Source organism: Netta rufina, assembly GCF_964035555.1.
Source record: "Netta rufina genome assembly, chromosome: 7".
Taxonomy (NCBI): domain Eukaryota; kingdom Metazoa; phylum Chordata; class Aves; order Anseriformes; family Anatidae; genus Netta; species Netta rufina.
Genome location: NC_140130.1, coordinates 15,646,808 through 15,674,077, shown reverse-complemented (window position 1 = coordinate 15,674,077; position 27,270 = coordinate 15,646,808). Strand labels below are relative to the sequence as shown.

Here is a 27,270-nt window from a genome sequence, read left to right as displayed (position 1 = left end):
AATAGTATTTGGTGTAATTAAACACATAGCAAACCTCCTAATTTTTCTATTTTAAAATATATGCATTCAGTGTATATATTTAATAATGATCTTTAATGTTATATGGATGCAGAAAATTGGATAACTAGACAATATGGCTGTCCACAGTAAATAGCATTTAACTTTCACTTTTCACAGTAATAGCCAACTCTTTAATGAGAACTTAAAAGAAACTGAACTTTTCTGTAAATATTTCATTACAAGTTTTCTTTCAACTTTCTTTCCAACATAGAAGCTGAGATTTTTTCCAAAGACAGGGTCCTGATCTAGATAGATAGTTGATTTAATTCATTCATTTTGGCCACTACAGTGGTCCTTGAGCAAAGATAGTTCTTTCAAGAAGAGATTACCCAGATAATTAGAACTCTCTCATTTTACAATTTATGCCACATGTGGAAAGTTTTTTAATGATTTTTTTTTAATTAGATTTGAACAACTGTTTTCAGTGCTACTGTTTGTTCATCTGTTAATAAGACCTCTTGCAATAAATTCTTGTTCAGGATAATGAGTAAGAAAAATTATACTTCATGTAGATAAAATTCCCAAGAGTAAATTTGAAATGTATCCAACTTGCTGTGCAAATTGTTTGAAATGTAACTAATTTTGTCTATACTAATCTGCCCAAACCATATTACTAATTTAAATCGAGATCATAATATGCAGTGATATTTACCTTTTCATAACATTTCCTTAAGTACGTAGTTTTTTCTTTTACTTATTTCTTACATTCCATTTTTCTGAAGTCAAACACGTCATGCCCAGCAACAACCTGAGATGTAAATTGGGTATAACTATGCAATGTTTTCCTATTTTAGTTCCACATTTTACAAACACTTCCATGGATCTTATGTTGCCTGTCTCAGCTATGTGGAAAGTATAACAAGGTCTTCAGTAGTACTTATTACTGAGCATAGTTACTATTCTCTCTCAACACAGACAGCTTCTATGCTCCGAACTACCCCAAGTAGCCATCTTTCTGTAATAAGCTGTCTCCTGAAAACCCTTTCCATCTTCCTACTCACAATAATCTCCCTGCAAATATGAAATGCCTCCCCATTATTATACTGACTAGGGGCATAAGGCATTCAGTGTTCAGGCCCACATCAATATCTTTGGTCCTTGGATGGCTGTAAATGGAAGACTGACAATATTGGAGAGGGGAGATCCCCAGCTTGCCAGCAAGACACACCGAACTTACTGCCTGCCCTTGAAGGCTTCCAGGATATTAAGCCTTACGTATGAGTTTGCCATTTATCAGAAGCTATTATGGGATAACCTTAAAAATTTTTGAAAACATTTTCCTCTGAGCCTCATACAACTTCCTGGCTTTATAGACAAAGCCCTATGAAAAATGGTATCAATAATTTTTTTTTAAATTCTCTAAAATATTTCTAAGTTTTCCTGTGAAACACGTCATATACAGAATATATCATGAGTTGACATGGTAAAATGATTACATGGATCCTTTTCTAAGGCAACTTGCATTACTTGGCAGTGAATTGACCATTTGAGTAATATGTACATGTACATCCCAAGATAGCTATTCTAAGAAAGTATCATGTTTTTGGTTTTGTTTTTTTTTTTCATGCCTATCTCTTACCCTTACTATTACAGCAGTTAACTTTATAAAAGGTGTTTGGAGTACTATACACTATACAAAACAGAGTAAGAGGCATGTGCTGTTCAAAGAAACTTACATTTCAAATAGAGATAACACAAAAAAAAAATAGACAAGAAAGGACTGGAGAGAGGTGAAATGTCATAACAATGATGATACACTCGATTGGTGTCATTGTCAAAAGTAGCAGCTAAGGTTTCTGCCCGATAGTCTCATATATCAGTTTTTAAAAGAAATGCAATTAATGGAAAAGAAAAAGGCAATGATTATGCTAAGTCTGAATATACAAGATGCTTCATTATGGCTTTTCTTCAGTAATTCTTTTGCATCTTTATTTTTTGCTCTTCAGTCTTAAATATCATAAAAGCAGTCAAAATTTTGAATATTTAAGAAAGCAGTATGGAAGATTAACTGTTCTCCATTTACTGACCGTTGCTTGGAACCAAAAAAAGTCTTGTATTTTTGCAAGCATAGTAAGTTACACTGTTTTTCTTTAAACTTTAGGGTATGAATTATATTCCTATAATGACAGCTGCAGGGTGGAATGTTTTAACACACTGGAGTGAGATATATCTTGGACACATTCTTGGTATCTTAAGTTCAACATGCTCCATATGGTGCCACTGAGCCAGTGATTTTGAAGAAAACAGTCAAAGACTGCTGAAACAGCGTAAAATACAAATTAGTCTTCGCTATATAAGTAAAAATTCACTGTCAATCTTTTCAGCTTTCTGCATGAATACTTCCAGCAACTTTTAATAGTAGTCTGCATGTTTTAAAACAACTTCAATTCTAGTAGAAGAGAGTAAAAGATTGTGTGTTAAGAATGCATACTCATTTTTAACTGTGTTATGCCTAAGTCTTGTGCAAAATTGCAATGGAAAAGGATGTTTGGCTTGTCTGTATTGTCACTTTAGCACTTGTGTGTTGCAAGATTTGTGAGAATTAAGTTGCTCTTTGTTAACTTGGTCCTCTATCAGCACAGAAGAGCCATGAAATAGCTGTGTTTTAGGGAGGTGTCTTCACACTCCTACTATTAAGAACAGTAATAATAGGGTACCCTGTAGTAAAAGTACTTAATAACTATTGTTATGACTCAAATGTTTTAACATTTGTGCTACAGGATTAGCTGAGAATTAGACTTTCAGGATATGTGGGACTTTTTCATGTATGTTTTTGTTCATGGTATTACTACAGGTGGGAGTTAACATATAAGTAACTTGCTTGTCTATTTTTTATCTTAATGTGATTGATTTTTTTCAATATAAACTTAACCCTGAGTTTATACTCATGTTTATAGATTATAGAATTCGTACAGCATACTTGCAGTTTTTAATACTGAAGTTATTGGATCATGCCCTGAATTTAACTCTATGTTGAACTGATGTATCATAGAATCACAGAATATCCTGAGTTGCAAGAGACCCACAAGGGTAATTGAGTCCTACCTCTGGCTCCACACAGGAGTACCTAAAAATTAAACCATTTTCTGAGAGCGATGTCCAAATGTTTCTCGACCCCCAGCAGGCTCAGTGCCATGACCACTGCCCTGGGGAGCCTGTCCCAGTGCCCGACCACCCTCTGGGTGCAGAACCTTTCCCTAACCTCCAGCCTGACCCTCCCCTGTCCCAGCTCCATGCTGTTCCCTTGGGTCCTGTCACTGTCCCCAGAGAGCAGAGCTCAGCGCCTGCCCCTCCGCTCCCCTCCCCTCGTGAGGGAGCTGCAGGCCGCCATGAGGCCTCCCCTCAGCCTGCTCTGCTCAGGGCTAACAAACCAAGGGACCTCAGCCACTCCTCGTATTGTCCTCCTTTCTGGACCCTTTCCCATCTTCATAGCTCTCCTTTGGACACTCTCTAGCAGTTTTATGTCCTTTTCATACTGTAGTGCCCAAAACACAGTACTCAAGGTAAGGCCACAGCAGCGCATAGGGAGACAATGACTTGCGTAGATTTTAGTCCTGGATTATTACTAGGGTTTGTGGGTTTTTTTTGTTTTGTTTGTATGTTTGTGTGTGGACTCCAAACAAGAAACCCAAGGAGCACACAGCTATGCAAAAATTGTCTTTCAAGTAGTATTGACATTAAATCATTTTGCATTGATGTTTACTCCTTAGAACAGATTTATAAATATAAACAGAGCCACTGAGAGGGTTGTTGGGCACTGGAACCGGCTCCCCAGGAAACGGAGGATAAAAAAAAAGCCACAGTAACCACCCTGTTAACCCATGCTTGTGTACCTTTCTTGTCAGCAGAGCAACATAATGAAATGAGAGTATTAATGATGAATCAGGCTCTTAAGGTGTTGATTTGCAGAGTTATATTAATGTAAGGTTGCACATCACAGACTGAGTTGATCTAGGAATTTACTACCACAGGAAGAGGGAGTCATTACTCCCTGGTCTACCCTTTTCAGACTTGTAGCTTCTGTGTCAGGTTCCCTCTGCACAGCAGAGCAAAGGCAGCAGAGATATGGGGAGTATTTTAAAGAACAGGCCCAAGAAGGTGTGGCCACATGGTCTTTAAAGAGGGATTTTGTTTGAGAGAGTTGCTCTCAAAGTAAAAACAAAACAAAACACAATGCTTGAGCTTCTTTCCCACTATATTTTTTTTTTGTAATCTATAAAACCATTAGGCAAAGACTGGCAGGTAAGAATTACCTCTAATGCTTTAGTAATCTCTTACTAGAGTTACCTGCCCTGCTGTGGTCCTGCTAGATTTAATTAGATAAATCATCAATAATTTGCTCAAATTTCCATCTTTAAATATAGCCCAAATGTCAAATTTCAAAAAAAAAAAATTGCTTACGTCATGTTTATTTAATCTTTTGGGATACAGCTTATGCTGATATCTGTGGTAAAGGACCCGGTTGCCAGTGGGCTTATAAATTAACTATCTGTAAACTAAGAAAGTAGGTTCAAAGCATTTTAGTTCCTCATACAGTATTTCTCATAGTAAACATAGGTCAAATCTCTTCTTTAAGTGAAAACTACAACTTAGAAATGGCTATAGAAACATGACCAGAACATCAGTGATATATTAAGGCAGATGTTTTTTCCTCATACATAAAATACAATTATCACCTTTTTTTTTTTTTTCCTTTGCAGCAGCCTTAATCTGAGATACTTGTCCAGTCTTTGGACACGCACTGGTATATGTTTGATGACTTACCCGTGGTGACTGTGTAGGCCTTCCAGTTTCTATGACCATCCTAATCCATTTTATATGATATAATTCAGCTGTCACAAAGCACTATCCCCTTTCTTTTAGGGAAGACCTCCTTCATATGAGTCTTCTAAGCCATGCAAGTAATCTAACCCAAGGAAATAATCCCAAGGGATCCACAGGACCTCATTAGTGCTTGTCTTCACTTTGTGACATGGGTAGACTGGGTTATATGGTCAGCAGCATTGCAGTCCTGGTCTAAATTGGAAGACATCTGTGCTTTCCTTCTCCGAGTATCAGTTCATCATCACTATGTGGCAGCTTGCGTTTACTGTTCCAAAATTAGTCTGTGTATGAAAAAAAAATAAAAATTGTACTTCTTTGCTCGGCTAGAGACAACAGGAGGACCTCCCTATGCCAAAGATTGTATGTGATGAAGAGCATGAAAGGAGAGCAAAACCCTTCTATCTGCTAAAGGAGGACAGTGTGCAGACTGGGCTTTCCTTAATTTCACATCTCTGCCATTGGTGGATTAGGTGAGGAGAAGAGGAAACAAAAGAGTAAGGGAAAGACTTGAGAGAAAAAGATGGAGCTTTCTACACAAAAATGGTTCTGCATTTTTCAGAGGTGGAGAAATAAGCTTACCCTTTCAAACTTTGCACAATGGATCAACCTTGCCTTGGTACATAAGAGCCCGGGTGTAGTTTTCTTCATCAAGCCGGAAGCTCGTTCATACTTGGCTATTTACAGGCCAATGAATTACTTCTCCAAAAAGTTCCTTTCTTGATAAATCAATCTGCTTGTGTGTTTGCACTATATTATGTAAGAAGAGCCTTGTCATCTTCCTGAAATAATAGGACATTGTGAGATACCAAGTATTTATGGCCAGATTTAAGTACTTTAAAGGAAGCAAATTATTGCGGCTCCAGGGCAGCAGTAACTTACATAGTGACAACTTATACATGTTTTATGTACCTATTTACTTCAATGTTCACTACAGAAATATAGTTACCATAGCAATGACCAAGTCACCAGATTTCTTTGCTAGTTCTGGAATACAGAATACTCATATGCCACTTGAACTGTGATTATTTCCTGCACAAGTACTAAAAGTAGAAGTTGAAGGTGTCACCTACTTCTCTAAACTAACAGTAACATATTGATTTACAGAACATTTTATGGTGAAAAGCAATTGGTGCAAGTGGATCTTTGGTTGCTGGCATCCCAGGTATTGTAAATCCTTTGCCACCAAACTGAAAGAAAAGCTTCACTGGCTCCTATCAGCAGAGACTCCACTAGTATATACTGAATCTTTCATCTTGTGTGGAAAGTTGGTACCTACTTTCAATATTCCAGGAAAATAATATGTGGTATTCAAGCAGATATTTTCTCTCATTTTAAGTTCAAACTTATAAATAAACCCACCTTTTGGCTATTTAATGCTACTTAAAATAGCATCACAAAAAGTTGTTGTTTTGTTTTTGTTTTCCCTACTTCTTGCTCTACTTTAGAAGTGATCTCATTTATTTAATGGCAAAACTGTTAAGAGTTTAGATGGTGATCTTGTATATCTTGGAGTACAACTCTCTAACACCGATAGAATAGGGAAGAAGCTAAGTACCAAAATTTCCCAAATCAGCATTATCCACTGGGGCAGTGGCAGGCTTCCACACTGACAGGTGAAAGCTCTTTTACCACGGATATAGACTTCTCCTTTTCTATAGCTGATTTGTGTTTTCTAATGTGTAGACAGTGCAAGATAACCTGAATGCATGTAGCAGTTGTGGGTATTTGAAGAAAAGCAGTCTGTTCACAGGAATTCAAGCTTAATCCCACATTTCAGTCATTCTAGTTTTACATGGAGTTGACTACACAGGAAAATTAACCTGAACTGAAATAGCACATTCTTAAGCAGAAAAGCTTTAACTTGGATTTGTATTATGTGCATTTATGGACAGTCTTGTAGTGGAACAGTTCTTTGCCCCTGTTTGACTTACTTTGAAAATGTATTTAACTTAAGAGGAGAAGAGTACTGAATTACTGAACAAGCATATCAACACATGGAGAACAACCTGTGTGAAAATGAAAATGTAAAATTGATCTTCATTTAAGCAAGTCAACTGAGTATGACCACTTAGCTTCATGGTACTGAGTAGATACGGTGGAAAACTTTGTCCACAAGGCCCCGTCTCTGTGTAGCTGATCATCTGTGTGATTGATTAGGTTGGTCACTCTGTCTCTACACTTTCACCACATGTTTTCATAGCCAGGAGTGTTCCAGCTATGATGTTAAAACTTAGAACTCCGTTTATACCTGTAGGAATAAGCTGGCCAGATTTGTGTTTTATTTTTAATCTCTATTGGCAAATATACTTAATAGGAAAGAACATGCCTATTGTATATGGCGAAGGTAAAATGTGCATTCACATGTGTTGTCACTGCAACAGACTTAGAAATAAACCTGGCTCGTCTTCTGGATGGAGGCTGTCTGTCTCCTCCTGAAGTCTGACAACCAATTCTTGTTCTGCAGCTACTTGAGTATTGTGTTTCTTCTCTGTCCTCTTGCTGGTGCAGCCGCATGGTCTGGGGTGGATTCCAGGGACATGTTCACACACATGCTTCTCCGCTGCCAGGAGCAGAGGACCTAATTTTTTGTCACATGAAAAGAAACTTTCTGGTACAGTACATTACAAAATGCTAGAGACTTATTTCATGAAATGGGAACACCGCAGGGGAATCTGGCAAGGAAGATGTGTTTATGTAACTGAATTGAGTGTTGCAACTGCCATCACTTAGTTCCCTTGGCTGCAGTGAGCGAGTTGTGAGAGAAAAACAATCCAAACAGAGATCTTCAGGCACTGAGGGCAGCTATAATTACATGCAAATAATTAATAAAAATGAAATGGAACATTATTAGAAAATACAAATACCATTGATTTTTCTCATGTGATCATGTGTATAGAGCTCATTGATAGGGGTAGAAACACCCAGGCTCTTGCATTCTTATTTGAAGTACATATTCTTGGGGTGTCTTCAGCACATTCTGATATCCCAGGGAGATTCATGACACAAGAGTAATTGCACATAATGTAAACAAGATCTGCATTAGTTGGCTCTTTTACTCAAACTCCCTTTCCAAGTCCAGATGTGTGATGTGTAAATGTTAGGAGAACAGAGTCCTTATGAAGTAGCTTTATCAAATGCAGCTAGTCTTCCAGCAAAATGGAGAAAATATAAATTAGAGCTCAAGACCTTGGTCAAATCTGGTGCATAAAATTTTATGGCTATATTTAATGTTCCATATGTGCTTTGGACAAGTGCCATGTTTGTAAAGAACTGCTTCAATATTATTTTTTTAAAGTGACACTTTTAGCACAGTATCCTCTGCAAACTGTTCACTGTTCACCATGTGAGCTAGCCAGACTCCAAATAAACTGTTTGTTTTCATGGTCTAAACCTAAGATCAAAATGCCTTTGGAGTAGGGCATGTGATTTTTTGAAACATAATTTGGAGAGAGGTGGTTAACTTGACTGAAAGAAGACAGGGTGATATAAAAATCTAACAAGAGACAAGGAATTAGGAAAATACGTACATGTCAGCTAGCGCTGAGTAAGTTCTAGCTTGTTGTTTATAACAATTCTGTCTTACCATAATATATGAGCACTACATTTCTCCGAGCTCTTTGAGGAAAAACAAACCTCAAACTAAGGAGATTCTACAAATCTGTGCCACTTTTCAGAGATTCTAGCCTATTATTTCTTCATTTCTCAGTCCCTGAATAGCTGTCTCTTAAAAAGCTTCCAGTGCAGCATATGGTGTGCTGTTAATGCAACTACTTTTGCTCTGAAAGCACATCACCATTGTTTTAGAATGTTCCCAGTCATTTGTTGCCTGATATTTAGAAAATTATTTATTACTCATATAAGAGAAAGTAATACATTTTCAAGAGCCTAAATCAGAATGCAGTCTTTACAAAAGAGCAGTACTACTATGACCCTAGAGCTCTCTTCAAATTTTGTATAAAATGGTAGAGATGCAGCATCGTGGAAGAAATTCCAGGAGTCTCTTGTGTTGGAAAGGGTGAGGCAAGCTAAATAGTTTGCGATAGCTTCTGTTATATTTAAATACAAATATAATGCTACAGGCAGAGGGAAGAAAAAAGATTATTTACACTTCTAAGCACTCAGGAGGTGTGAGAAATCTGTAGTGAAGGGCTTGAGCAAGTACACAGCTAAAAATAACTTGTCCAAAACTGAATTACTACTACTACTATTACTACCACTACTAATTTCAGCTTCAGAATAATTTGCAGGCTTACATATATCACATAATAAAATAAGAAATATATCTTGTGCGATTTTAGGTACATTTCAGGTTCATTTGCAATATGCCAGCATATATTAAGTAAATATATAACTGTATGTTAAAATATAATGTCAATCTGTGATTTCAGGAACTAAAAAATAGTTGTTAGACAAATCCTAAAATAAATGTAGCATTTTCAAGATACAGAAGTAGAGGTTAAAATGGTAACTGTTCTGAAGTATAGCGGAGGATTATAAAATCTTCTTTGAGTCTTGGAGTATACAGAGAACATGCATATGGTAGAATCAAAGATAGTAAGTTAGTTGTATGTATTTTTTTTTAAACATTATTGCTAGAAAACTATGATATGTTTTTATGATCCTTTAGCACATACAAGTGGTGCCACTAGGAGAATGTCCTTGCTTAGCAGAGAGTTAGATTTTTTTTCATAGGAATTCATACATATTCATAATCTTATTCTTTTTTACTATATCATTTTCGTTTTCTTTTTTATGAGAGTGTGGTGTCTTAAAAGTAGAAAGAAGTGCTGAGAAAGCATATAGATGCTTTCTGTCAGACGAATTTTGAGCCCTACTTGAAAAGTTTCACTTTCATCTTTGAAAGCAACCAGTGTGATAGTTGTGATCTTTATGCATAAGCTAATTTTGAAAAGAGAAAGCAATTATAATTAAATAAGTGATTTGAGTGCATGAATAAATTGCTTATAGATCATTTGCATGTCTGCTGCCCAAATCAAGCCAAATTTATAACCCACATGAAATAAATATTTAGGTGAAGTTCAGTGGTCAAAACATAAACAAACTTCCACATTTTCTTTGATTTTGGTTTGCTATGTTGATTCCAGTAGCCCTTTGGCCAACAGCTGCTGGCTTGAGAGTTTTTCATAGTCTCTGAGAGTTGCTTCTTATTTATTGGAGCAACTTGTTGTGGTTCATTTGTAGTTTCTGACTATCCTTCCTTGCTGTGTGATCATAGTTGCTTGATATCTCTACTTGTGTCTTTTCTATCCTAACAATCACATGACTTTTCTTCATACATCAGTAAAGTCTTTGACAAAGTCTTTCCCTGTCTGCCTGGCCCAGCATGGACTTTATCCCAAGCCTGGAGTCAGGAGCTACTATTTTAAAGCAAAATATAATGTCAAGTTTTGAATGCCAAGTTTTGGACAACTGGAGAAATAGGCTGACAGCGATCTCTTGAAGTTCAACAAATGGACAGGCTGGAGACCAACTGGGTGAGGAGAAGCTGAGAGCCTCAAGAAGAGGCTCAAAGGGGTCTTATCAACACATATAAATACCAAATGAGAGGTGGTAATGAAGATGGAGCCAGGCTGTACACAGTGGTGCCCAGTGACATAACGAGAGGTGGTGGGCACAAATTGAAAGAGAGGAAATTGCACTTAAGCGTAATGAGAAAACTTGTGAAGGTGGTCAAGTGCCAGAACAGGGTTCTCAAGAGAGCCTGCAGAATCTGCATGCTCAGAGATACTCAAAACCCAAGTCCTGGCCAACCTGCTCTAGCTGACCTTGCATGAGAAGAGGGTTGGACTAGATGAGCTTCCAAGGCCCCTTCCATGATTCTGTGATTCTCTATTAACTCTTTAAAACGTGGTGGAATTTGTGATCCCTCTAATTGCCTTACTTACGCTTTCTTTCATCCTCTGCTCTGTGTGAGACCATTTCAGGTTCAGGTTGGCTTCTTTTAGAAATGGAGCAAACATACCAAAAAGACACTTGTCCTCACAATTATGTCAGAAGCAGGGAAATTCTAATGGTAACTTTCACAGATTTTAAAAAATTTCTGCAATAAATTAGCAACCTGTCCAAGATGACTATAAGTGCCTCATGCATATCTGGAATCAGAGGATATTCTTCAGTCAGGACCACAGTCACCTAACTACGGTGAGATTGAAATTTTGCTGTTCTGTACAATGAAAGTGTTTTGAGAGAGCCACCAATACAGACTGAGAATAGGCTTTTCCTGCCATGAAGGAACTGCAGTAGGTAAAATGGGAAATAAAGGAGAAAACTTGAATGTCTGTATCTGTATATGATACACAGATAAATGTACCATCAAATTAGCATGAAATAACACAACAAAGTCTAATAAGAAATTTCAAGACAACTGGATTCAAACTTAATTGGAAGGTTAAAATGCATAATATTCGTATCGGTTGAAAAGTTAGTGTTATTGCTGGAGGATGCAGTGAGCAATTTTGTTCTCTTGGTAAGGTTAACAAGCAGTGCAAGCCTAGCACATGAAGAGAGTTATGTGATGATTGCTCTTTATAGGGTTCCCAGTGCCATATCCTTAGTTATAATTCTAAATGGCTGTGCATGACATCATGCAAAACAAAGTATATAGAACAACTCAGTTCTACTGCTAAAAATGTGTTAACCTTCTAGCTGGAATAAAGTCCTGCTGTATCCCAGCACTTTTAGCACAGTATCTGATTATTCTCTTCATCTGAAATTGCTAGATGAGAATATCTTGTCAGTGATTTCAGGCTAGTCTGAGTGGTTGCAATCATAGGAGGCCTTGTTGGAAATGATGCAATCTTTTATTTCTGTTTGTCATCCTTCAGCCAGAAGGTTAGTACTAAGAGCTTACAATGCACAGCATTAAAGGCTTCAAAAGACCCCACGCATCTTTTATTTTTATATGTGTATAAAACTCTTATCCTCTAGCTATTAAATTAATTTTAATGTTTGTGTTCATTTTTATGTTCTCCTGATTCAGTGATGATTAAAGGAGTCTTTTCTTCTCCCAGTTTTCTGATCATGATGCATCTATTTTTAAGATAAAGATAGACACATTTGTATAAAGAGATGTTGTAAGGAAGTATAGTTCACTAATTTGCTGCTTCTAATCTGTGAGGAGAGAGATATGTACAGAGTCATAGCTAGTTCAGTTCTTTAGGTAAGGATGTATAGCAGAGATATAAGTAATAGCTTTTTATCCATCGTAAAATTTCAAAATGGCTCAGAGGCATATCACTGCTGCAGCTGTGGCAGACCTTGTAATGGCATTACGCTCTGACTCAGGGTGATTTTTTCCATAGAAGATTCTAGCAGGAGCTATAGTTCTGGTAATAACCTAAGTAGCAGAATAAATAACTGAATATTAACAAATTGTACGTAATGCAGATGCTCCAGCATGAACCCGAGCAGGACAGGAAATACATTTTTCTTCATTCTTTACACGGTAGGCTTTTTCAGACTAAACCCTCTGGTTGAATGCCAGAACCCCCTCTGAACATTACAAGTCTAATCCCATATGTTATTTCTACTTGTTCTGAATATTCACTTTGATATTATTATTTTATATTTTCACCTACTGAGTGAAGGTGTTGGAAATATATTTACCAGTATCTTTCGTACTACTGGAGCAAACTGAACAAAATGTTTTAGGATATGATAGGAACTCTTGTTATCCTTTATGAACAAAAGCAATTTTCAGGTCTGGGACTACTCATAGGAAAAGCAAAGAGGGGAAGAAAAAAAACACCTTGGTGTTCCTTTATGATAATCTGCCCATCCAATTGATACCAGCTGTGCTTTCTTCAGTAATAGCCAGTGAGGGGGAGATACTTGCTCAGATACTGCTGATTCTCAGTGTCGGTTCCCAAGCTGTCTGCAGGGTCTGTCCATTCTGTGACTGGCTTTTATTGATCTTCTCTGAAATGTGAACAGGTGTACACCACTGACCAAATCAAGATTAGTTTTCTGTGTTTGTCAAAGGAAAATAATACTGAAGCACTGTATCCCTGTAACACATCCTCAAGTACAGCTCGAACTTGATCAGCTGGAACAAAATTTCAGCAGATATGTGTTTGTTTCAGAAAATATGCTGGGTAGTTCGTAAGATTTCTGTTTCTCTCTCAACCTCTCATACGACCCATATTAAAGCAACTGTCTCTGTTGGGGGGCAGGGAGAAGGATAAAATTCCATTCACCTCCTGAGCCCTGAATGCCTTTGTAAATGGCTATTTTTTAATAAAGGCATACAAGCTTGTACTGCTTTTGCACAGTGAAATGTAGTAACAGTTGACCTAAAAGTAATGCCTGTCTAAATCAGACTACAGTGACACACAAGGCTGGATAGGTCAACCTACGGTGTTTGGAGTAACAATTGATGAGTATTTAGCACTGAATTGAAGAGGAATGTCTGCATCTTGTCCCTAACCACAGTAAATGTACCATTGGCACTAAAGGTTAGAGATCCAGCTAGAACTACAGCCTATGGATTTTCTATCCATTAATATTCAATTAAGAGAATGGTAGTGGCCATTCGTTCAAGTCATGTTTTCAACTGATCATCAGATAGTCTTCAACAGTATTTACCTCTGATTGCTTAGGTACATCAAGGTTATCATTACCACAGCTTTGACATCACCTCTATTTGCTTACCATGAAAGTAATTATAGTTTTTGCATGCTGCTGATGAATGGTTTTTGCGTGCTGTTTTTGCGTGTTAAGAACCATGGATCTGTTATGTCTATGTGTATGTATATATATATATGCATCTAATGTTTTCTCACTTAAAAATAGGATGGGCAATAAAACGAAGTGTAAGTAAGTTTGGCTTTGTGTAGCGTGCACAGGAGAGTGGTGCCATGAAGCTAGGGAGTGAATGTATGACTTCTTTGTTATGATCCAAAGGCAGCGACAAAAAATCCATTGTCCCATCTGTGCATTAAGACAAATGCCATTTCCAGGGTCATGTTTAGTGTAAACTGGCCTGGAGCTGGAGGGGTGGAAAATGTGGCATGGCACAGCTCACTCTTCCCCATCCTTAAAAACCAGTTTAGCTCCTGCACTGTGATGGGTGTTTCATGAAAGAAAGACCAAAAGCAGAAGCTCATAGTGATCTTGATGGTAGTGTTCTTTACAACTGTATGGCTGATGAATGACTTATCCTCTGACAAAAAAAAAGAGGGAGCTTTTACCAAAAGATGTCTTTTAAGGACCTGTATTCAGAATTACTGGGCATAACATACTGCTGAAATCAGAGGTTTTCAATACCTATGGACTATGTAAAACAAAGGGTACAGCTCTGAAAGCAGAAAATTTTATAAGCTCTTTTCTAGAGACAGAGATGACAGAGTAAAGATGACAGTAGACAGGGAAGTAGGAAGGATGAGTGCCCACCTAAGGAAAGCTGAGGTAAAAGTGCATGTGTTATAATGAAACAGAAGACTTTTGTGTCTGTATTGTGATGAGGCAACTAATACAGAAATGTTTTTGTTTTTTTACTTTTTATTATTATTATTTTAGAAAGCTTTGCTTTCCATTAGGAAATCATGAATCAAAACATCTATTTCAGAAACAAAAGTCCTTAGTACTTGTCTCTATTATGAGTCAGTCTTACACAGAATGAGGTTGTAGATATCAGAAACATCACCTGCATCAAAGTCTTCCCCGTAGCTCCATTTGTTTATTTTACTTTTTTGTTAAGCATTTCGTTTAGATAACAGGGTTTTAATGATAAGATTTGTTCAACATTTTGTTGCAGCAAGCAAGGCAAGCTGTGGAAAAGCAAGAGACAGTATAAAGAACACAAAGTTATAGCAGGATCAGAGGTGAACTCATCAGGGTGATTGATAGCACTAAATGATTATACTGAAGAAAAAGGGCATTATTTGAGCAAAATGCACATAGCCTCTAATGCGTCCAAGGAAGCAATGTAAATGGGAGAAAACTAACAACAATTGATACTTCTCAGAAGAGAGTCATACAATACCCTGAAGCTGAAGAAGAAAATGTTTTAAATAGATTTTTAGGAGATTTCACCAGTAAAAAGTGTCTTGTAAGGTGTAGTGGTAGAGATACTATTCAAGTTACAGTAAAACATGGCTGACACCAGCAGGAGTCATTCGACCAAATGCAAACACCCACCGAATGGTCCTAATAGCCATTTGCTGTTTTTTATTGAGCAAATCCACCGAAGTTTTGTTTTGTTTTGGTTTGGTTTGTTTTTTCTTTTTAAACTCTAGATGCCTCTGATTTAGTGCAAGGATCTGCCTCTGCGGTTATGCATGTTGTATGAGTGTGTGGTTGTTTAAGATTATGTTGATTCGTGGGACAGGGTGAATCCACTGAGTCACAGATTTGTGCAGAGGAAGGGGGTGGTATTCCTGAAAACGTGAGCAGAGCTTGTTTTTTGAGTTTATCTCGGGTCAGTCAGGAAGTTTACAGCTGCTGCAGTAGGAGCTCCCTCAAAACCTGCCAGTAATCCCCCACTCCCCGCTTGCTTTTTTTCATTTTATTTTCTTCCCTTTTTTTCAGGGGTAGTGGTCAAGAGAAATTAATGAGAATGTGAGGGAGCTGCACAGGGCAGTGCTGTAACGTGTGTGAGGTGTAGGTTATCCTCTGAGATGCTGCCGCTACCAAGGATGGGGGTGGGATTAGCGTCGGAGTCTCCTGCATTTGTGTTCTCGTGTAATTATGGGAATGCATTCAGTGTGCAAGGGTATCATTGCTGCCCTGCTGTTTTATCATTTCTTTATGAGATAATGTTGATTTCAGCAATGAAATGCAAATTTAGTTTACAGTGCTCCTTTTCTCTGTGTAAAGGTTAAAATGCATATTGTAGATAATACTATTGGTGCTGCTTTTGAACAGTCTTTGTCAGCTAATTTCAGCAATACATGGTTTTAAATGCTGTTCAGTGCGACTGCATGAGTTTTATTTTGGCCTACATGAATTAAATTTAACCCAACATGCATGTTGTTACCATTTTGGCTATAATTTGATCAAATTATCATAAAACATTGGTACCAACAAAAAAATTTGGATGTGCTGAGAATATTTAATATGTAGCGTGCCTTCTGTGTGATACGGCAAACCGACCACATGATTATTGAAGTTGAGCCATCTTAACTCTACAATCATAAAATGTTTCCAACACAGGGTGTTAACAAATACTCACAGGAGTGCAGATGCTAATGACTTTTGTGTTCAGAGGATATGTTTTGGTTTACTTACAAACAAAGAGTTTGTCTTGCTGATGATTAAAGCGCTCTGAATTTTAACGAGCCCCGTTACAATTGGCCATGGTGTAGATTATAGACAGCTCCATTTCCTAAACGTTGGGGACTCCAGCAGCAATAAAATACGTGCAAGAATGGGAATAGTTTTCAGCTATCAGGAGAGATCAAATGTAACAACAAGACTAGTACTAACGGAAGTTGTCTTTTTTATTGTTATCTCTAATTTATCTCGCTTTCCTGTGCAAACTGCTCACTATTGTGCAAAGGGAGGGGGTGTGTTACCTTTGGTGACACTGTGTTGCTCCCATTAAGGAGCACTGTATGCTGTTTGCTTCAGCAGAGCTGTATGTTTTAGGTGTGTTTTGTTTCGATTTGTTTTTCCAACCTGCATGAGCCAAAGAACGTTTCATAACTGCTAACAAATCCCATTTCTACTTTAGGTGGTATGGCAATAAATGTGCTCTTGTGGTTAGTAAAAAGAGTGTATAAAAAAGGAGTGTGAGTGTTTTAAACATATTTAGTATAAACAAGAAGAAAGGTGGGGGAGAGGGTGTTATGAACTGAGATGTGATGCAGACAGTATTGGAAAATAGCTCTGAAAATGCTGAGTTGGAATAATGACTGAATAATGTCTAAAGTTTATCAAAACTGAAAGAACTCCTGATGTGAAATGAAGCCTCCTAAGAAAATTCTGTTCTGTCGCTGTGTTGCTTTGCTGTTGTCGCATGTCATGCATGAATGAAAATGCTGCATTCTCCAGGGAGCGGTAAAGCTTCTGTGTAGGTTGTTTATTTCCTTAATCCCTCCTTCTTCGTGATTTCCAATGTCAGATATAAAATGGAAAGCCTGTAAATACAGTGATTATCATACTGATTATCACCTGCATTAGGGAACGCCCCGGCTGGCCGCTGTAACCCCAGCAGTCTCCACATGTTACAGCCACTTCGATTTTAACCTGACTACTTTATTAGATACGTGGAGCTCAGTATGAGGTGCCCTAGGGCTGCACAGATGGGGTCCGCTTGTTTCCTGTTCTCACTGTTATTGTGAATAGATACTAAAAGCTTCTCATTGCTTTTATCTGGTTAATTTACTTTGAACTGGCCCCAGCATTCAGGGCCTGCTGAACATTTCTCACCATTTTGCAAACACCAAACTGGCGTCTCCAAAGCTGTGTTGTGAGCTTTTCTCTCCGTTTTGCTGGAAGGGCCTTAATTCTGGAAGGGGTGTCATTCAGGGAGATGCTGATTCTCCGGGAACTGTAGGCTCAGTCCTTATTGAAAGAAGCTGTTCGTGAGGTTTGGTTGATAGAAGAGCAGAAAATTAAGATTGCTGGTGTTCTGTGGCACATTTAGACACCCTTAGATTAGAGGTCAACTGCAGGAAAATCTATGGTTGTATGCTAGCCGGTATTATTCATGGAGCTGGGCAGCAGACCGGGGTAAAAGATGGAGCGCTAGCAGGAAAATCCAAAGATAAGATACTTTTTAGCAAATGTGCAATCGTTTAACTTTTCTGTGGAAGGGCCAGGTCTTTCAAACCACATGTGCTATGCATGGGTGCCCCAGTACAGAAAATTAAGATGAATTCTCTCAAAGTCTCCCACATAAGGAAATACTACTTAACTGGAATAGCTTTTTATTTCACAGATGTAAGAATGTACTGGTGTCCAGTTTCCTGGCCAAACAATAGTTTAACACAGATGTTAATGTCCTGCTGCCTTGGGGCATTAAAGAAATCCCCTAAGGACAGATCAGTGCAACTTCCGATTTCACTCGCATGACCAAAAACCTGAGGTTAAAGAAGTAATCTGGCTGCAGTACATAATTCTTGGTTTATTTTCCTATTCTCTGCCCCCCTTAGCACTCCCTTATTTCTCTTATTTTTGTTTTGCTTTTTTTCCTGTGTCCCGGTCCCATTTGAGGCTTTCTTGATTGTGTTCCAGTTCATTGTATGTGCATCACTTTATAGTGGAAGCTTGCAGGCTCCTTTTTTTTCATATGAGCATAGGCTTTGTTAATCACATGCTGGTTTAGGAAAACACTGCATGATATCTTTGAACCCTACACTCCGTCTTGACAGCCAGGCTAGCAAATGTCATTGACTGTGTGATGTACAAGAAGGAATTCAATTGTAAGTAAATTGTCAAAGTGGCTAACCTTGCCCGCACCCAATTGTCAGGACCATGATTCAGTTTTTCTGTCAACATCAGCTAAGGCTAACCCGGTCAGCCTTATGTTCTTGCAGTGAAGCAGCCTGAGGAGTTGTGCTTTTCAGCTGATCACATTTTATTAACCTCAACTTACTGTTGTTATAATCAATTGTACCCACTTCAAATTCTTAGATTGCCCCCAAATTGGCAGATCATATAGGTCCACGAGTATGTATTTTCTGCAGTATTAAAGCTGTCATAGGGACGCTGGCCTTAAATGACGTGGTGCAGTAGTTATTTTTGTTTAGTTGGATCGACTCGCTATTCAGACTCGAGCCTTATCCGTCTATTAATATCACTTGGCAAAGATAATCTGGAAGATTGCTAGTTAAAATGTGAAGACTTTGAGCGTTGTCTACAGTATTGGCAATGTTGAGGTAGAAAGTGAATAAGGGAAAAACATTGCTGTTGTCTTCTGTCTCCTTGCTTTTATTTCAAAAGAGATTTTAATTGCTCCAATTAATATAAATAAGAAATGAGGACATTCTGATACCCTGATGTTTCCTCTGTTCTTTGAGGAAAAGAACATAGTTAAATTGCCTAAAGCAGTGATTAAGACATCAGAGTATTTTAAAATGCTCTGATTCCACCACAAGGGTTTGAACACATTTCGTGATCCTATTTTTTTTTATGCACGGTAGACGACAAACGCTTTTTAAAAAATGGCTTAAAAACCTCTATCCCATGAAGTGCATAAATAGAGATATCATGCAAATTCAATTAAAAATATGTCTGAAGGATATTTGCCTGGCTATGAAATAGTGATTTCCTGCTTAAAGTCCTACATCCAGCAGTAACTTTCCTCACCCAGAAAAAAAACCTATATTGTACCTTCTTCATTTGAACTTGTGGAGTGTGTTGACATGGTGCTGTTGTTGGGCTAGCGGGAAGGAGGGGGAAGCTTTTGGTGCAACTATCAGGATTGAACAACTGTATATGGGGATATTGAGATAATCGTGTAAAAGGAAAACTGGCTGAATGAGTTTCAAAATGTGTTATTTCTTCATTATCTAGCACTTTATAATTAACTGTTCTTTTTTTTATTATTGCAGGAAGCTGCCACTTTTGCTAGAGAGCAAGGCTTTGAGGTGAGTTAACCCACAATTGCACACTAAACAGATCCTAAAGGTTTTTTTTCGTGCTGATAATGAAGTTCTTTTGGACAATGATTGATGTGCTATTATACTCTCCAAGCCTCGCAGCGGTTGCCATGGAAACTTGGCAGTCGTCATGGTTTCTTTGTTCTGCCAGCTCAGTGTTATGACGCACTCTGCTAGGTCTGCACCCAACATCGCCTACAGATGTTATTTATTGAATTTTGAAAAGCCTCTTGGGAAGCCGAGAGGTTGGGCACGGTTTCAAGCTGCCTCTGCAGATATGGGACCTGTCAGTTTGTTCAGTTAAAAAGCTACCTCATTAGCTGCATTACACTCCATAAGGATTCGCTGCTAAGGCAGTGGCGAGGCAAGACTAAATAGTGAAATCTAACACCGCTTAAAGAACTTAAACCCTGCCATATGCGGATTATCATTATGCAAATGAATTTTAGAAAGGTTGTATATAAAATTGTTAGGTACTGATTAATGTAAACCCTGCTTCTCCAAACAGCTTCTTTCCGAAGGGGTGGTGTGGAATTTCTGTTTCAAAACAGATTCAAGTTGGTGTTTTCCATCTGTGCTCTGAAAATGCCTGATCCTCTACTTTCTTCAAGTAAACACTGTTGATTTTACAGTGATTCTCAGAGCTTTTGATTTCATCTTCTTGAGGAATTTATTCAAGTGCCTAGACCTTTTTATAGTTCCTCTCATTGGCTGCATTCAGATAACTTAATCTGCAAAGCTATCAGCTATTGGTCTCTAATGCTCGATTCAAATAGGCAGGTTTTAAATACTATAATTAATGTGACAACAGTTGTACTAATTTCACAGATAGTAAGCGATCTCACTGAAATCTAAATTGCAGAACTGAACACACATAAATCCTTTTACATGTTTTTTCACTGGAATAAGACCCACCTTAATTGATTTGTTTGCAATGTGGAAGAATAGCTAGGAGTTTGACTGCTCAACACCCATTTTGCATAAATAATAGAGCCGCGCAATTCGAACCGCGTCGCTTTAAGCACATGCCACTTTTGTGTGGGGATGGTTGCATGCAAAAAAAAAAAAAAAAAAAAAAAAAAGGAAAGACTGGCAGCTTTTGTTCTACAATTTAGATCTCTTTAGAGCCATACACCAGCAGGTACATCAATGCCATCAATGTTTTAGATATTAAAACTGTGGTCTGTCCCATTTCATTTTATGTTTTCTAAATTCATGCGGCTGCTTTGTAGAAATCCAGACTTTTTATCACTGTCAATTTTCATTTGTATAATCTGTATTGTTAGCATAAAAATACACTTCCAATTTATTCTATCAAATGAATGAATTTCACAGATGCCTCCAAATATATTATGAAGCATAACAAATTATTGATACCCTCTGGTAGCTAGACAATAAAAAAGAAAGGAAGTAGTGTATTAAGCCTACCCATTCTATATTTTTATTGCCCCCTTGAGCTAAAGACTTTGAATGTGCCTGGTTTAAATTCAGCTCTAGTGACAAACTGCTTTTGCTGGTGTCTGCTAACTACCATCGTATTAACCTTTCCATTAGTGCTTGCTTAGAGATTCTAGCATGGTTCCTTCTGAACATCCTAAATCTGCCACATTTGATTACAGCATATCAGTAAAGTGCACAATGATTATGATCTTATCTCTTATTACCCCCTTGCTTGGCAACAACTCACACGTCAAGTTTCCTGACAGAGAAGTGTAAAATTTGATAAGTGTCCACAGTCTTGTTTTCCCATTGTGCTGTAAAGGAAAAAAAAATCCACATTACTGAGAAAGTATCTTAGGAAAAACTTAAATATCTTCAACTAGCTTTTCATATAAAAAAAAAAAAATTCCAGCAGTTCTCAAAATCTTTTAAAATTGATTCTGCAATTTGTATGGGTTGGAATTATATGATGTTTAAGGTCCCTTCCAACCCAAACCATTCTATGATTCTATTATTCTATGATTCTATATTGAGAAAGCATAAACAGGTAAAGGACTAGAGTGGCCAGAGCAAAAATCAAGAGAATATTTACCATAAAAGTATTGAAAAGTTGCTGTTACCTGAATTTGAATTGCAACCTGGAAAGAATTTTATTTTTTAACAACAGCAAAAATAATTTATCGGAAGTCTTGTAGCGTGGAAAGTCAATTGTGACTAGCTTTTTTTAAAAAATATCATCTCCATTTCTGTCTTACACTTCAACAATTTGTGTGGTCTATGTATCATATAAATATGGATTGAGTTAAGTATATCAGAAACAATTTAAAAAAAAAAGCACAAACCAACTTCAGGAAACAAAAAAAAAGCACTTTTTTGAAGAAATAAAATCTTGTAATTGGGAGGGGAAAAAACTTCCCTGACACACATCATTTTTTTTTTATTGTATGAGAAACATTGTTCAAAGGAATTTTTATTTTTCTGTGTCACCTTACTAAGAGCTAGTCTTCCATTGTAGTTTGCTGAAATCCGAGGTGTATTTATAAAATCAATCACCATATTTGAAGACTGTTATTTCCTTCACTTTATCTCCTGACCAGCGCTTATGTGTAATAATCAAATGCAGAACATTACTTCTGATGCAGTCTCTTCCTGGAGTGCATCAGTGGTGTCTTTTTTGTGAAGTTTGTGTTCCAAGACATTTAAAAAATATTAAATAAATAGTAAATTCACTGTCTGTGAAGATAGTGCTTCATCCTAATTGCATATTGCAGTCATCTCAGTAATGCATTATAATAGTCACCATTTTTATCCCAGCTCTTGACTTGGTTCCCCATGAAGTAGTAGAATGGTTGTCAGTATATTTTAACTACGTTTCAAGTAAAAGAGTTGCCAGGATAAGGGATTGTGAGGTTTTGTTTTTATAAAATGGTAACTTGCTGTTCATTATATGTAGGAATTAAGAAAACATAGTCCTACTTTAACATAAAACTTAGGGTTCAGTTCTTTCTGTAAACCCAAACTGAAAATTAAATGAATGGAGCAGAATGTATATAAGGGGTTGGTACCAGCTGCCATGCAAAATAATTTTTCGTGTTGGAGATGGAGCTCTCATCTGTAAGTATATATTACTGGTTAGGGAACCAAATGAGAGAGTTTGGGATCTTGGGTCAAATTGAAGTCTTAAAGGCAATGATTTCCACTGTTTCCAATGGATTCAAGCTTATTTAGTTCAGGGCTGTGGTGGTCCCGGTTTTTGTATGTCTGTTCCGAGACAGAGCTCACAAGTGCCTAACTAGCAGTTTTAGCCGTGTGGTGTTTTTCACATACCTCTGCCTGAGCCTGGAATATCAGAAGTACTTTATTCCATGCGTATAGCCCACTTACTTGCTGGAAAGAACACCACAGGCAAGGTTTCTCAGGTCAGCACCAATAGGCAGATCATGGTTGTGTGAGATTTGCATGTCAGCTTTGTTAATCAGATTCAAGCATACAATTAGGCAAGTATGAGTATTCCGTGAAGCTGGGACATGTTATAGAGGCTTTAGGTCCATGAGCCAGTACAGTCCTACTGTTCAGCCTTGTCTGTAGATACAGGGTGCATAGCAGAGTCTCAGTAAGTGCACAAGTATGAGTCAATGCAAAATAAACATTACTCATTAAAGCTATTTGATGATATTATGTATATACCATATAGAAAAAGGCAATGACAATGTTTCATACTGCTGCTTGACAATGAAATGAAGGACATAGTAGTTAGGCAGTCCTAAACTATAAATATTCACATACCACAAAACGTCACAGTTGTACCTTCGAAATGCAACACAGTGGTAAGGCAGAGATGTATAGTGGAAACGTTAAAGCCTCCCCAACATTGAGGTTCCAACTCTTCCACTATATCATCTATTTCTTATTGTCTTTCTTTGAAAATTTTCAGTTTGAAAAGTGATTTTGGCTGAAAGTGGCCAAGCTAATTCTCACAGATGATACTCAAAGTCCTCACAATCAGACACAACTCCTCAAACCAGTTTATTCTGAAGTTTCTACTTTAAAAAAAAAATACTTTCCACTAATTACCTTTCTTCTGCTGTTGCACACTTATTATATATTTAATTCTTCTTGAAAATATACATGCTTTTTACTTTCTTTTACCATCTACCCTATTTCATCCTTTACCATCGTTCTTCACTAGTATTTTTCCTTAGGACCTTCATTCCCTCATATAAGTTTCTCTTTGTTCTTCTTTAAACTGAAGAAATCATCTCTTGATCATGTTATTTTCTCCCATTATAACGTCCTTGTTTTCCTTTTAAAATTTAAAGTGCATGTAAATAAACTACACAAATATCTTTCAGCTCTTTGGTTTCTTTGCCTGCTTTGCTCCACTGTAAATGTACTTAATAGTGTCATTAGTAGTTGCTTCCTCCTTAGGAAAAAATAAATGCTTCTTTCCCATTTTTCTTGGCATTTGTGACACTTTATTGTATTTTTACTTCAAGGATATCTTAATTGTCAAGGCCTGAAGTAGTTCAGAACTTAGGTGTCTGAAGCCTACCCATTGCCAGCTTGGAGGGCCGCAATTCTCCATTCATGCCCTGCTCAACAGCCTATGCCACTACCTGATACCTTCTACACATAGATCTCCACTTAAAAAGACATTTGAAAACAAAAGAGCAGCGACTGCATTTTTCTCACTGGCATCTTTACGGAATTCCTTGCCTTTTGAGAATTAGGGGTAAGATGCCCTTACTCAGAGGGATTCAAAGTTCTTCCCTCACTTATCTAACAGAAGAAGTTTCCCCTTGAAAGCTCATATTAAGAGTCTAAGCAGGAGGAAATAAGAAATAACACAAATGAGAGTGTAGTAACTGTATATGGAGATTAAAAGTTTGAGACAATTTTAAAAAGAGGTAGTTAGAGACCAATAGGTAAGGGGAAAATATTTTAGTGTTTGGTAAATGTATCTTAATCAATGGGTTCACTGACAACCAGAGATCTGGAGGAGAAATTAAAGGGAGGCTAGAACTATGGCAAAAGAACTAAAGAATTTTCATTTAGAGGGATATTGATAAATATACAGCTCAGGCATATTCTCTGTACCTAATAAAAGCGGAGTGCTGTCAGTGATTTGATCAACAAGATTGCTAAAAAGCAACAAGTAAACAGGACTGAATGTATGCAGGTTTATAGGTCTTGTCTATCTAAGCTGCTGCTGAAAAAGAAGCAACCTCTTGCTAAAATCAGCAGCTGCAGTCAAAACTTCACATTCTGTACCTGGCTTAAAAAATAACACTATATGCTGATTTTGGAAGATAAAAATTTATTAATATAAATTAATTGAAACAACTCCGGTAGATGACTTGAAACCACTCTGGACAGCTTTATAAATAAACTCTATTCATTATGTAGTTGTGTTAAAAAAAATTGAGTTGGTATTCGTAATGAACAGGACACTAAAAAATGCAGAAGATACTGTTGTGGTTTCAGTCTGTACTGAACACTAGGCCCTCACCAAATCTGCTGTCTCTCAGCATAGTAGTTTCTACATAAGAGCAAACTAAAAAAAAAAAAAAAATATTATGGTGTTATTTAACACAGATATGAATAAAACATGGCCCAGTAAGTAATATAGAGAATAAATGTAGTCTTTCTAACTTTTCCTACTGCTTAAAAAATAAAAGAAAAAATTATATGTGATGGCAAGAAATAGGTTTACATATAACAAATTTAATTTATATGGAACTTACTGACTCCAGATAAATTTGAGAACAAAAGCTTACCACAGAGCATTATAAAAGGATGTGATGCTTATACAAATAACAGGAATACCTATATTTAGATGAGATTGAAAACTAAATAAATTAGAAGTTGAAATCCTTGTGTTTCAAATCATAGGGCAACTAAAATATGAGAATAGGAAGGATAATGTTCTAATGACAAGTTGTGCTGTTACTGGGTTTCTTGCATCAAATAAAACATTTCAAACTTGTTGCTGTCGAAGACATTGGATGGATTTGTGGTTTGGTTCAGTATGCCAAGTTCTCTGTTCCTAGTTGCATGCACTGTGGTGTACAGACAAAGTCCCTTTAAAGCAAAGATTCTTGAACTTTTTGCAGCTTATCCTCACTTCAGCAAATTGGGAATGTTTTGTGCCCCACTGAATACAGCTTCCACCCTTTCCTTCCCTACATCTCAGTGGTGCAAACAGAGAGCTACTGAGCACAACGCATATTCACCTGGGCTCCACACCTTTGAAGGTGCTGCAGGGTGCCCTGGGTTTACTTGTTGAGATTGGTTGTTGCAGGGAAATTCAAGAAACAATGTTAGCAATCCTGCTGAAATCAGAGGGATTATGCTACTATAAAACCTGGCTAAATTGGATGAAAATCAGGCTCAGAGTTTATCCAAAGTATTCTCTTACCTATTTTATTTTTAATTTTATGATAGGTAAGGTTAGAATCCAGTCAGCAGCAAAGAAACCCACTAATTGCTCATTAGGAAATGCTCTGTAATTCCTTTGTTAGCTTTGCAGTTTTGCAGCAATTGGAATAGCTGAACTATCATTACCAAGATTAAAAACACTGGTCTCATAGTACTACATAAACCCTTAGGAGAATGAAGTATTTCTCCTTTTAAAAATCTTTCTCTACGGACAATAAAGTCTGTTTTATACCTAGCCATAAGAAAATAAATTTTTGATCTGCTAATACAGTTCTAATCTTTCACTGCTCTAATATGCTGGTTACAAGAATTTTCTCTCTTTATTAATAGACTGAAGACATTAAAGAGATAGCCAAGAAGACACAAGCCCTGCCAAAGGTGAACACTAAAAGGCAACGAATTGTAGTCTTTACCCAGGGGAAAGATGACACTGTACTGGCTACAGGTATATTTTTCAAATCTTTTTTCTCAGTAAATATTCTAGTTAAGCAATTGCAAGTTCTGGTTTTAAAAACTGTTAAATGGTAGGCATAGCATTTGCCTTTTGATGTTAATGTTTCTCATCTCTGTTATGTTTTTAATTGTTTTAAGATTCTGAATTCAAGAAGTTAGTATTTCATAGGAATGCCTGAGAATTTAGTTCTGAACATCTGAAGTTCTTTTTTATAACATAGATCTAAAATATTGATCCAGTTGGTTTTGCTCAGATTTTATGACTTGAGATTTTATCTGTGTAGCCATCTTTGCTGCAAACAAGAACACACTATGCCTGCTGAGAACAGCTGTGCAACAGTATAGTATATTTAAACATTTGTGAAAAGGAGGAAGTGAAATCCAGTACTAAGTGAATTTCCAGTCTTTCTTGCTTTGAGCAGAAAGTCTCACTTCAAGCTTTTCTCAGCCGTCTGCTCTTCTATTCTCAAAGGAATACGTGGGAAAAAAGGTGTTCTAGCAGGGATACAAGTAGTTTGTGCTGTCTAAATTGATGATGTACGACACACAGATTTAAGCATTATAAACATGACTGCCTACCTTTTGACAGTCTCTTTAATTTTGTCCACCTATGCTTCTAGACTAAATAAAGCTATTAAAAACATGTGCTGTGGCAAGCCATTTTAGTCACTCATTCCTGCACAAGGTAAGTTATTAGTCAGGGCTGAATTCCTCCTTTGGAAATCAAGTGAAGTCGAGGAAGCTTTGCACCTGAGGGACCAGTGCTTACTCATATGATATTTGCCTCAAAATCAGAATTTGCTTCAGCCTGTGGCTGCAGGGCTAGGCACTAAGTAGGTATGTCACTGCTATATAGATCATTCTTAGCAGCAGTTTGAATGATTTCTCCAATAGTTTGCTCCTTCCTGTATTTTGTTAGCTACAGACTGATTTAAAGGAAATAGCAGTCACTGAGAGTTGTGTATGTGTATCTCACTGAATAATGATGAAA

The 27,270-nt window shown here is 37.2% G+C and overlaps 1 protein-coding gene across 1 annotated transcript in view; it reads left to right on the top strand.

Moving 5' to 3' along the window:
* The window catches only part of ADK (adenosine kinase), a 278,606-nt gene that overhangs the window by 211,307 nt on the left and 40,029 nt on the right, over nt 1–27,270 (top strand). The window contains exons 8-9 of the mRNA XM_084290056.1: nt 19,401–19,436; nt 26,157–26,271. Coding sequence (XP_084146182.1) covers nt 19,401–19,436; nt 26,157–26,271 — 151 coding nt within the window. The remainder of the gene's footprint in view (nt 1–19,400; nt 19,437–26,156; nt 26,272–27,270) is intronic.